Source organism: Syngnathoides biaculeatus, chromosome 7 (genome assembly GCF_019802595.1).
Source record: "Syngnathoides biaculeatus isolate LvHL_M chromosome 7, ASM1980259v1, whole genome shotgun sequence".
Lineage (NCBI taxonomy): Eukaryota > Metazoa > Chordata > Actinopteri > Syngnathiformes > Syngnathidae > Syngnathoides > Syngnathoides biaculeatus.
This window is the reverse complement of record NC_084646.1, coordinates 25658562-25671037: the sequence shown is the minus strand read 5'-3', so window position 1 is coordinate 25671037 and position 12476 is coordinate 25658562. Positions and strand designations below refer to the sequence as shown.

The following is a 12476-nucleotide window of genomic DNA, read 5'->3' as shown; positions in this document are numbered from 1 at the left end:
GTGGCAGGGAAGCGGGCGGAACGGACGCCCCCGTCTCTCCTCCGACCAGCGCGTCGATTTGTCCCTGGATGGCAAGTCTTTGGTCGACTTTGAGCGCCAGCGTGATGAGTGCATCCAACGAGGTAGGAACATCCACGGCGATGAGGAGACCGCGGATCTGTGGGGAGAGCCCTTGGAAAAAGGCATTGAGGAGGGTGTCCTCATTCTATTGGTTCTCAGGTGCCTGGATGTGGAACTCGATAGCATAGTCGGAAACGCGGTGCTGTCCCTGGCGTAAAGTCATCAACGACGCCGCTGCCTGGCGTTCCGGCGCGGCATACTGGAAGACCTGCCTCATGGCGCAGACGAAGGCCGGCCAAGAGCAACACGTCTCCGAGTTACGACTCCACTCCACCGTGGACCATGCCTCCGCTCTTCCCGTCATGTGGGAGATGACGAAGGCGATCCGGAAGTGGTCCATCGGGAAGGCGCACGACTGTAGCTCGAAGTGGAGGTCACACTGAGCGGGCAGGGGTCTGACGTTCCCTGAGTCACCAGAGAAACATTCGGGTCAGGATAGAGGTGTTGCGCCGGTACGCTGAATCTCCGGAGCGGGCGGGGTAGATGGAGTGAGCTGGACCGGGGTAGCAGGTGGCGTAGTAGCAGCGCTAGCCTGAGAGGCTAGCCACGGCTCCAGCCGGGCACAGATCTCAAGGAGCCTCTGATTCGTCACCTGGGGGCAGCCTCCAAGCTCAGCTCCAAGCTTGTAAGGAGCGGCGGATGGCTTTGGGTTGAGTACAAGATGCAAATTACTAGTAATACTCAAGAAGAGTAGGAATAGACTGCTAAATCCAAGAAAAAATTGCGCTTGTCACGAACGAGACTCGAGGGCGGACCCAAATGCACGACTCGAGCGACAGGCAAGCAGTAAGGAGAAAGTCTTTATCTGTCTGTGACTGGGGAGTCAGTCAGCACAAACAGCAGGATTAGTAGCGACAGGTTTACAGGGTAGGTCGGGAGACAGGCGTTGGTCGGTACATGGGAGGCTGGAATCAGGAATTCGGAAGTGCGGGAACGAGGCATGCGAGGCGACGATCTGGCGAAGACCAGTTGTCCCCTGGGTCCTATAAGTACCAGGGTTAATCAGCGGAGATGAGGCGCAGGTGTGCGCCTCCTAATCATCGTCGGTATGCTGGGACACGCCCAGCCAGGGCTGGAACGGCAGGACCATGACAGTGCTAGTGTGATGGAAAGACAAAAACAAAGGTAAAGGACAATTATTGATCAATTATTGAAGCTTTTTTTATGGACATCAATTTAGCTATGAAAGATGTAGCTATCCATCCATTTTCTTAGCCGCTTATCCTCAGAAGGGCCCGGGAGTGCTGGAGCCTATCCCAGCTATCAACGAACTGGAGGCAGGGTACACCTTGAACACTGATCACAGGGCACGTAGAGACAAACAGCCGCACTCACATTCATACCTAGGGGCAATTTAGAGAGTCCAATTAATTTTGCGTGTTTTTGGGATGTGGGAGGAAACCCTAGTGCCCGGAGAAAAGGAGGGCCAGGATTGAATCCGGGACCTCAGAACTGTCAGGCCAACGTTTTCCAGGTGTTCCAAAGTGCCGCCAGATATAGATATTATTATTAAATATTTGTGCATTCCTAAATCAACCTACCATGCTACTGAATTATGAAAAAAGCAAAACAAATGTGTTGCATGTTTGAATGAATAGTCATCTCCCTGTAAGTCTAACTTTGAAGTCGGACCACAGCATTGTTTAGAGAATATGGAAAAAAAATGTGAAAATGCTTCAAGGACATTGCTTTGGAAAATACTCTAGTCCCGTCAATCATCTGAACATTGCTATTAGTGGAAATTATAATATTACACCCAAATTGCACCATACAAAGTGGTCGGACTCAACCACCTCATTTTACAGCAGACAGCAGGCAAGATGATGGTGATAGACAGGGAAGGTCACAGTAAAGGGTTGTAAAGGACACTATCAATATTGTCAATATTTTCACTGTACAGGAGCTCTCACGACGGCGGAGTTGAAAATGATGCCAGAAAACAGTAATGACTGGATCAGTGACAAAAGGGTATCACCTCAGAACTGAGATGTGGGATGGGCAGTGAGGATAAAAAAAAAAGACCCACTAACGAAACAAATAAAAACAAAAAAAGAGTGGACCCGAGGACAGAGTATTACACAATGTGCTATAGTAATGGTGTGCATCAGATAGTCCAACCGAGTGCAACAGATATGACGAGTGGTGAATCGTCTCTACACACTATTCAAAACAATTCATTCCTAGGTACATTTAAAAGTCGGAGCTAAATTTCAAGTTTATTACCATCATCCATCCATCCAAATTTTACCTTTGCATTTAATTCATCTTGATAATACTAAAAAAACAAAAAGAAACTGTCCATAATGTTACATGAAATAACAAAGATATGTATATCTTCTCCCAAATACAAGCAGCCAAAATCTGTTTTCTCCTGCAGGGTATCCGGGCTCTCCCTTAGAGATAGGGTGAGAAGCCTGGTCATTCGGGAGGGGCTCAGTGTCGAGCTGCTGCTCCTCCGCATTGAAAGGAGCCAGATGAGGTGACTGGGCCATCTGATTCGGCTGCCTCCCGGACACTTCTGAGTGAGGTGTTCCGAGGAAATCTCACCAGAAGGAGACCCATAGGACGACTCAAGACACTCTGGAGAGACTACATCTCTCGGCCGGTCTGGGAACGCCTCAGGATTCTCCTGGAAGAGCTGGATGAAGTGGCTGAGGTGAGGGAAGTCTGGGCGTCCATGCTAAGACGCCTCCCAAAACCCAACCTCAAATAAGCAGTAGAAGATGGCTGGATGGATACTTTTTAGGACTAAAACCTGTCTTGTTTTTGATGACTACTTAACCTTTTTGCAGTACTGTGTTGGATCTAATGTTAGTACTTGGAGATTGAACTATTTTTTCAAGTGGTACATGTAAAAGATTTGAGTACCACTGGTGTTGACTATAAACATTCTGAAATCTGCAGATCTAATTGATGCTCCACTTGCTGATCCTCTAATGGGATTTATTTCCCATTATAGGAATATGTATTTCTTTTGCTACGTCAAAGAATCCCCCAAAGCAGTGTCTCCACATCAGGCGTTACCAACCATTTTGGAAGTGAGTGCTGTTTATTGGGTACTGATTATTGTAAAAGGTGACCACTTTAAATACACACTTCTGAAATAACACATTTGCTCAAATTACCTTTAATGATGATGTTTTTTAATAGTACAGTCATAATTATACTCATCTATGTGAAAACACTGTTCATGTTAATGATGTCTCACAGTGATTATTGCAACAATTGAACAAGATAGGAAACAGATTAAAATTGATAAACAAAACTTTATTTTATAAAAATTGTCTGTTTTTGAATGATCTTTTCAATAGAAATTCAGAGACTACAATGCCACATTACTTGTGGGCTATTTTTAGAACAGGCCTGTGGGCTACTCAGTGAGGACCTCTGGTCAAATTAAACATTAAATATGTTACTCAACAAAACAAACGAAAAATTCTACCCCCACATAAATCTTTCCAAAATTTTAGATTGTCTACGGTTGTCTGTATACAAAACGATGACTGACCCATCCTGTTTCATACATTCACTGTTCCATCAGTGAATTTACAATGTTTATTATGATTGTAGCTCTTAATTTGTAAAACTGGACCGCATCATCACCGAGGGCAATTATAAATGTCCTTTATGAGAGGGTTTAAATATCATATATCATAGCGGTTTGATGTGGGGCAGTTCTACACTACTGAAAACCACTATAGACCAGTTGTTGAATGACATTAAGCATCAGACAGTGTAAAAATTATGATCCAACACATTCACTAATTTCAGGATATGTGCAGGTTTAATTAATGTCGTGGGTGAATGTTTTGTCAATAAATGGGAGTTTATTCATTATGATAGAAAATTGCATTTTTTTTTTCAATATATGGCATACTGTAAAGCTTTTTAGATGTTCCCAATGCGAAAGAATTTTAAGAGTGTCACTAAAAAATAGATTCAATGTGTTGGTCAAAACATAAGATTTTGTCCAACCATAAGCTCCATGTAGGATGAGTACTTCTTCAAATTTAATGGCTACGACCTCTCTGGTCAGTTCGGTCCTAATATGGTTGATACAATCTGTCTGCAGGTGCACATTTCAGACAAGACCAGGCTCATACCTGGAAGCTGGAATCTTATCAGATGCATATTTCCCGTAATTTTATGACTACAGATGATGACAGTTAGGCTGGAAGAATTCCTGTGATCACCAAACTGTTCTTAAGTTGATAGTTTTTCCCCTTTTTTGCTTGAAAATTCATTAGAATTGCTTCAGTGGTCATAGAGTATTCCAAGAATGAATGTGTGTACGCAGACCTACATTTAATAAACACAATGTCATTCAGAAAATAATCCACTGAGCTACCAAAAATATACAAAACATTCTCAGGGGCTGAATTACAGTTGAAGCAAGTACAAATAGTAAATACTGAAACAAAAGTGGGTATTGATACTAGTATAATGAGTCTGATACTTTAGTTTCAGTTTCTATCACGTGCACTTTTACAGTTTCATCAAGATGAAGATTTAAATTAAATATGTTGGTGGTTTACAGTTACACTTTAGTTTAAAGGTTAGAGGATAAAGATGTTCAAGGTTTCCTTGCTAATTCTACAACCACTTCAGAAACCACATCTGCAATCTTGAAGTGATTATGGACCAGATATACCACAGGTAATGTACTGTAATGCAGAATGCACCTGAGGCTTTTTGGATCCAGTGCATTGCGGTCTTTGATTCCATCCGGCGCTTTGACGTCACACGAGCCAAACATTGTTGATTCGGTATCAAGTGAGGTTGTTCAAATGGTTTGCTGCCATGTGATTTAACGACATCATGACAGTTTATAATGGCAAATGTTTGTACAATTGGTTCAGGCTTTGGCAAGTTTATTTTTTTGAAATAGAATTTCCAAATAAAAATGGAATGGGGAAGCCAATCGAGAGGGCAACAAACTTTGTCAGCAATAGATGCCTCAACAGCATTACAAACTCTATACTCTACATCAGGGGTGCTCAATGCGTTGATCACGAGGCAGTCTTGGTCCATCGCAGGATGGTGTGCCCAAAAAAAAAAAAAAAAAAAAAAAAAAAAAGTCAGCTAATGTTCCCTCTAAACTGTGGACGTGCACAATTGTGCACTGCTGACGCAGTCTCTTTGCAGATATTCTGCGTTACGCGCAAAAAAAAAAAATCAATCATTTCAAATTTAAAGTATAACATGCAGCTATTCAGTTTGTGGAATTTTGCAATGTGATGCAATGAATGAGGGATGACTGGCACAATTCACATATGTACTGCAAAAAAATGAAAAGAAGAAGCGACTGGTTTCTTCTAGGCAGCACACGGAAGTTTCTCTAACAACGACCGCTGCTCTGCCACACGTTCTTTTTCCTAGTTTACTTTACACCCACCCCCAGCCCCACTCTTAAAGACGTAGACTCATAATTACAAATGTTAAATGAAAAAAAAAGGTACAATTTTGTGCATTTAAGTGAAAACGTATCCATCTGAGCAACAGTTTCGTTTCTTTTTTCCTAAATAACCAAAAGGAAACAGGAGAGAATTCAGCAATCAGGTTTATGATTCTATTTTTCACAGATTCAGTAAAATGTATCACCATGCTGCACGCTCTTTAGCAAAACGGATCAGCTTTTGCAAATCTGGCCCTGAACAAATCTGCACACCACTAAAATCACATTCGCCTGTAAATGGTTTACACATCACCTTCTTAAAGCACGGGTTGTTGAATTTCGAAAAAAAAAATTAACTACCTTCTAACAGAGTTAAAAAAAAATATCAAAGATGAGACACAGTATGAAGACCATGAATTTATAGCGTAAACACTGTCGGATAGTTTTCATAGCAACATAATCGTCCGAAGGCAGTGGATTTTTGGACAATGTAATGGTGCCACCTGGTGTTAAAAAGAGCGACACACACCTTTTTGGCTTTGGTGGCAGTAAAATGACTTAATGCTAATGTATTTCTCTATAAAAACAAACCCCACCTTGTCTGGTAATTTTTTTTCATCTTGACTGCATGTTTGGTACAAAGAACAGGGATGAAAAAGCTGAGTGAAATAAACTGTGGCAAGAAAGCCAGTCATTGTGAATAGAAACAGGAGAGGAATATTAGTGGCGCGCACCCAAATGATGTTAGAGGGCAGCATATGTGCATGAAGACAAATAAAACTAATATAAAAGACACACACCAGGATAAATTACATCACTAATCTAACACTTTTGTTCAGTTACACTGTCCAGTGCAATTCTTATAAAGGACATCAATCTACAGGCGATATGGAAAGTATTCAAAGCTCCTTAAATTTGTCACTCTTTGTTATAGAGCAAGGCCATACAGTGACCAACTGGTAAGTACATCTGCCTCAGAGTTCTGTGGACCCGGGTTCAAGTCCAGCCTCGTCTGTGTGGAGTTGACATGTTCTCCCTGTGCTTGTGTGGGTTTTGTCCAGGTAATCGAGTTTCCTTTCACATCCCAAAAACATGCATTAATTAAAGAGTTTATATTGCCCGTAAGTGTGAGTGTGAATGGGTGTTTGTTTCTCTTTGCCCTGATACTGGCTGGCGACCACCTCAGGGTGTACCACGCCTCTCACCTAAACATAACTGGGATAGGCTCCAGCACTCTAGTGAATGAGGATAAGCAAAGAAAGATGAATGAATCAATGTTGTAATGCAACCATTTGCAAAAATAATCCATCCATCCATTTTCTTAGCCACTTATCTTCACAGGGGTCGCGGGAGTGCTGGAGCCAATCCCAGCTGGCAACGGGCAGGAGGCAGTGTACACGCTGAACTGGTTGCCAGCCAATCACAGGGCACATAGGGACAGGCAATCTATTGTGTCCAATTAATGTTGCATGTTTTTGGGATGTGAGAAGAAAAGGGAGTGCCCAGAGAAAACCTACGCAGGAACGGGGAGAACATGCAAACTCCACACAGGTAGGGCCGTGATAACCCTGGGCCTCAGAACTGTGAGGCCAACGCTTTCCAGCTGCACCACTCTGCCGCTTGGTGAAATAATTTAAGTTCAATTTTTCTTCATTAATGAAGATGGCACACCAAATTGACCGAAAAAACAACTGTTGACTATTTCCAGATTTATTGAAAACAAAACTTAAATATCACACAGTCATAACTCTTCAGACCCTTTGCTGTGACCCTCACTACAGCTCAGGTGCTGTCCCTTCCTTTATCCTTGAGATGGTTCTACCCCTTGATTGGAGACGAGCTGTTTGAGCATACTAATTGGACTTGATTAGGAAAGCCACATACCTGTCTATATAAGACTTTACAGCTCAGAACAAATGAAAAGCAATAGGTCAAAGGAATTGCCTGAAGAACTTGGAGACAGAATTGCGACAAGGCGCAGATCTGGCCAAGATTAATTAAAAAATAAATAAATAAATTCTGCTGCACTTAAGGTTCCTAAGAGAACAGTGGCATCCATAATCCTTAAATGGAAGACTTTTGGGATGACTAGAATCCTTTCTAGAGCTGGCTGTCTGGCCAATCTGAGCAATCGGGGGAGAAGAGCCTTGGTGAAAGAGGTAAAAAAGAACCCAAAGATCACTGCGGCTTAGCTCCAGAGATGCAGTCAGGACATTTGAGAATAATTTTTGAAAAAATGGATGGCTGCGGTGCATTCTGGCAGTATCTGTGAGCAACATTCAGACAAAAATTGAAAGTAAAATTTCTAAGTCCTGACCAAAAAAAAAAAATTGGGCAGAAGTTCCCCAAGCAAAACAATGAACTTAAACGCGTGCTCGTTCAATGTTGTCAAGTAATATCCGGATTAATTTTAGGCAATTTTTCCCCTCAATCTTCTGGAGGAATTTTCATGAAAATTTGAAAATCTGGAGGACTTTCATCACTATTAAAAAAAAAACAAATCTAAAGGATTACAAGATGGTGAGAAATAAGATTCTCTGGTGTGACGAAACCAAGATCGAACTATTTGGCCTTAATTCTAAGTGGTATGTGTTGAAAAAAAACAGGCACTGCTCGTCACTTGTCCAATCCAGTCCCAAAGCCGAAGCTTGGTGGTGGTACCATCATGCTGTGGGGGTGCTTTTCAGCTCCATGGACAGGATGACTGGCTGCAATTGAAGGAACTATGAATGCAGCCAGGTACAGGGATATCCTCGATGAAAACCTTCTCCAGAGTTCTCGGAACTTCAGACAAACAAGATGGTGACTTGAAGCTAGAAGAGTGAAGGAATGGCTTCAGAACAACTTTGTGATGGTTCTTGAATGGCCAAGACAGAGCCCTGACTTACAACCAATTCAGCATCTTTGGAAAGCCTGAAAATGGCTGCCCACCAACATTCACCATCCACCCTGACAGAACTGGAGAGGATCTGCAAGGAAAAATGGCAGAGGAACCCAAAATCCAGGTGGGAAAAAAGTTGTTGCATTGTTCCTAAAAAGACTCTTGGCTCTATTACCTCAAAAGTGTGCTACTTCTAAATACTGAGCAAAGGGTCTGAATATTTATGGCTATATTTTTAAAAAATAAATCTGATAACTGCTAAAACTAAACAATTCATTTTTTTCTGGTCAATATAGGGTGCTGTGTGTACATTATTGAGGAAAACAATCCTTATGATTTGAGAAAATGGCTGCATTATAAAAAAAGTAAAAAAATGTAAGGGTCTAAATAATTTCTGTACCCACAGTAAATGCCCCTTGTGCTAATTTTCTTTACTGTTTTCACTCAGTCTTCTGTCTCAGGATTCTTTTCTCCTCTTCAACAAAACTTTTGTCAGAAGTGGCTTGTCCCATGTCCCGCTTCCTCTTCTCCTTTTGCTGGAAGCTCTCCACCCGACGTTTTTTGGCTGACGAAGAAGCGGTCTTGGACTCTTCATCTAATAACAAAATGAGAGGGTTATATAGTGGAAAAGTAACAATTTTAGATGACTATTGAAAACAATATTTAAAAAAAAAAAAAAAACAGACAACAGAAAGGACCAAGGCTTTCAAGTTACGGGAGGAACTGATTGGTCAATTTTGAGGTTTTTTTCCTCGACTGTCAAATACACGACTTGATGAACAAATCCAGGCCCAGCCTGTGGCGTAAACAGTTAATGTTTCTTTTGCATGATAACCGCTAGGGGCCTACATCAATTTCTGTTTTGTTGTCTCCACACCATAGACATAATGTTATCGGTATAAAAAAAAATCTACAAGCTTTATATTCAAGTGGTCACTTGAGATACGAGTAACCCAACCTAGAAACCTTTGGACATGTGAGCCGCTTTTGCTTTGACTTGAGAGCACAAACTTGAGAAAAAGTCCTGTGTAGCAGCAGGAGGGACTACTGAATAACAAAAAAGCACTTTAGCTGACATAATTGCTAAATATTCTTGCTAAATATACTTTGCCACTACTAGTTGGAGTCGACTTGAAAAACTATAGAAACAAAGAGAATGCCACATTGTGAAACCAGTCATGCATAGGATAGAAAATGCCACAGCCACACAGGCTCACAGTTGACAAAAATAAAATAGAAGCATGTGGCTGATTCAGTTTCTGACAACGAGGGAAATCTTGGTGAGCTAGTTGGCTAGGTAGCTGCTATTAGTAAGATCAGCTTCTGTGAGAAACTTGCATAAACCTGTAATACAAGGGTGCTAAATGCATTGATAGTCATCGAACCTAAACTGCCTCGGTCGGTCACGACGGTGTGCCAAGAAAAAAAAAAAGATTTTTTTTTTTTTAACTTTAGCTCATCGCGCATGTCCAAACGACGACGACAGCAAAACACGCTGTCAGTGAGTTCCCCCCCATTTTAAGATCTCGCTTAAGAAATTTTAACAAACAGTATGGAGGCTGCAGTAAAGAAGACAAAAACGTATCACTTTCATACGGAATGTGAGGCGGACTTTTTTTTCCACGTCATTTTCGAAGTGCGTTTGCCTCATCTGCCAGTGTAGTGAAATGTGGAAGGGCATCTTTGAACTGTTTATGGAAAATATGATACCGACATTACGCCGAAAAGCAAGGTGAGAATGAGAAAAGTGAACGAACTAAAATCCCAACTTTTCACTTTTCACACAATATAGTTCAACAGTGAAGGCCGCCACGAAGCATCGTTTCCGGCTTCGTCACATCACACATAAAGAGCCATAGCTGACTCTTTGTTCCAATCTTTTAAAAATAAGGCGGAAATATTATCTTCAATAAAATCTCTGCACCTGTAAAGGAGTACATTGGACGGCGCTGTGAAGTCATGGGTGATGTGTGGAAGGATATCGGAGATTGTGTTTCTAACTGCAGTTGGACGAATCCACTCGCGTGAGTGACACAGCCCAGGTGTGCATTTTCATTCGTATGGTATTTAGTGAACATCAACGTGAACTCAATAGTAACAAAAAATGTTTATGGTTCACTATGTTGTTGTGCAATATTGGCTCATGCGGTTATACAAGGCACACAAACATACATTTACACATAAAGAATCCTCAATAGACTTTAAAATAAATATGTTTTGCATTTTTGTAGTGGGTAGCTCTTTGTGACTTGGTCATTCTATTTCATCATCGGTCATGCTTTAAAAAAAATAATTATAAAAAAAAACATCCTCCCCGTCAATTATGAGAGGCTGGATGCTTGAGAAGTAGATCCCGGGGTAAAAAAAATTCTGGGCACCCGTGGTGTAATACGTAAGTTTTGCCGCACTGTACACTGGAATTCAGTATGACACCAACACTAACAATATCTTTCGGCTTGTCCCTTTCGGGGTCGCCACAGCATGTCATCTGAGATGAACGCACATATATGTTTGGCACAATTTTTACGCCGGATGCCCTTCCTGACGCAACCCTTCTAAGGGAGTGGAGGTCCCAGTGGGATACAAACGCACAAACCAGTGCTCTAACCACTGAGCTACGGGGCCTCCAAATTCAGTATGACACCACTGCGGCTCAATGTAGGTGGCCCCTTCTGTGTGTTGATTCTACAACATTCTTCAAACTCTTTGTTCTTCCTTGAAGGACAGACACTTGGTAAGAGACGTGGATTCATTGGAATAGGAATTTATGAATTACTGTCCATTTGAAATCAACTCCAAAGGTGAATCAAAAAATAAAATTAATCAACAGTAAACAAACATGAATTTGTTTTGATCTGGAAAAAAAAATCCATAAACGTAGCATCATAATGCATAGGCTTTAAAGTTAAGGAAAAAAGTTGCACCTCATAATCTGAACTTCACTGTATAAAATTAAAAAAGTATATTCCATAACTGGGGTTTACATATACAATAACAAACTCTACTGACCAGAGTCAACATGTTGCTCCTCTGGAGGAAGGAACTGGGCTTTTCCTTTGTGAGCCTTCGGCGCATCTTCGCCATTGTCCTCATACACATTGGACCACTTTATAGCCATGTCCATCCCCAAAGGCGGGCCTTTCTTCTTCTTCTCTGGCTCTGCTGCATAACTTTGGGGAGGGGGCACAGCATTTGACAGCCATGGCTTAAACTCCCTGGGTGCCTGAAATAGCAGAAGGCACAATGAAATTTGGAAGACTGTATTTAGCAGCCTGCTTAAGCAAACAGTTACATACAATGCAAAAAGATGCATTTGGTGCCTGGCCCTTCCTCTACCTCTAAATACCACCATCGTCACAATGTAATTATAGCGAACATGGATAAGATATAGAAATGTATGATTTTGTTTTATTACTATGTGAGTCATTGTATCTCTTAATTTGTATCTTGTTTCTTATATTGTGTAACTCCTTGATTTAAACCTGGAATTCGAGTCAGCTGATTTATAAAGTAAAACACCATCGACGAAAACAGGTTACCTCTTCGGGAGGTTTAACCGTCAGGTTATCCCAATCAATCTCCTTATTCAGAGGATTGTAGAGAAACGCTGGTTTGGACACGGAGTTAAAGAGATCATCAGGTTTAGGCAAACGATTTTCTCCGGCTTGTCGTTGGCTTCCTTGCTCGGAAGAATTTGGTTGACTTCCCGTTCCCACTGTCTCTGGTTTCTGGTTCGGATTCCGCCGGCTGTGGTCCCCCTCCCCGTCCGAGTCGCTGCTGTCGCTCAAATCGTCGTAGCTCGAAAAGAAACCTAAAGACCCAGTCTTCTTGTCGTCAGTCATTGTACAGAGATATGTATTTTCTCGTGGTCATGGATCGTTCTAGCTAAATTTCACACAGCGTTGTTTACTGCAATCCCAAACTGTATTCAATCAATTACAACTCTATTGCGACCATTTACTCCATTTTGAATCCGCCACCAATACAGTCGTAAAGTGGCTTCCTAATGTTTGCCGTAAATATTGTCGCAAAGACAACCGTCAGCCAGGGGCAACCACTGATTTAAAAAAAAAAAAAAAA

General features: G+C 41.6%; 1 protein-coding gene across 2 annotated transcripts; it reads right to left on the bottom strand.

The window, feature by feature from the left end:
- Positions 1–1044: 1044 nt before the first annotated feature.
- On the bottom strand, positions 1045–12434 carry c7h1orf52 (chromosome 7 C1orf52 homolog). 2 transcript variants are annotated; one of them, XM_061826161.1, is made up of 4 exons: positions 11936–12434; positions 11406–11619; positions 8832–8991; positions 1045–1217 (listed from the first exon to the last, which is right to left on the bottom strand). In XM_061826161.1, exons 1-3 carry the CDS (start codon positions 12236–12238, stop codon positions 8837–8839), a joined length of 672 nt encoding a protein of 223 aa, XP_061682145.1. In that variant the 5' UTR covers positions 12239–12434; the 3' UTR covers positions 1045–1217; positions 8832–8836. The 2 variants fall into 2 exon arrangements, with proteins under 2 accessions (XP_061682145.1, XP_061682144.1); XM_061826160.1 differs by lacking the exon at positions 1045–1217 and having other exon boundaries at positions 5668–8991.
- Positions 12435–12476: the final 42 nt, after the last annotated feature.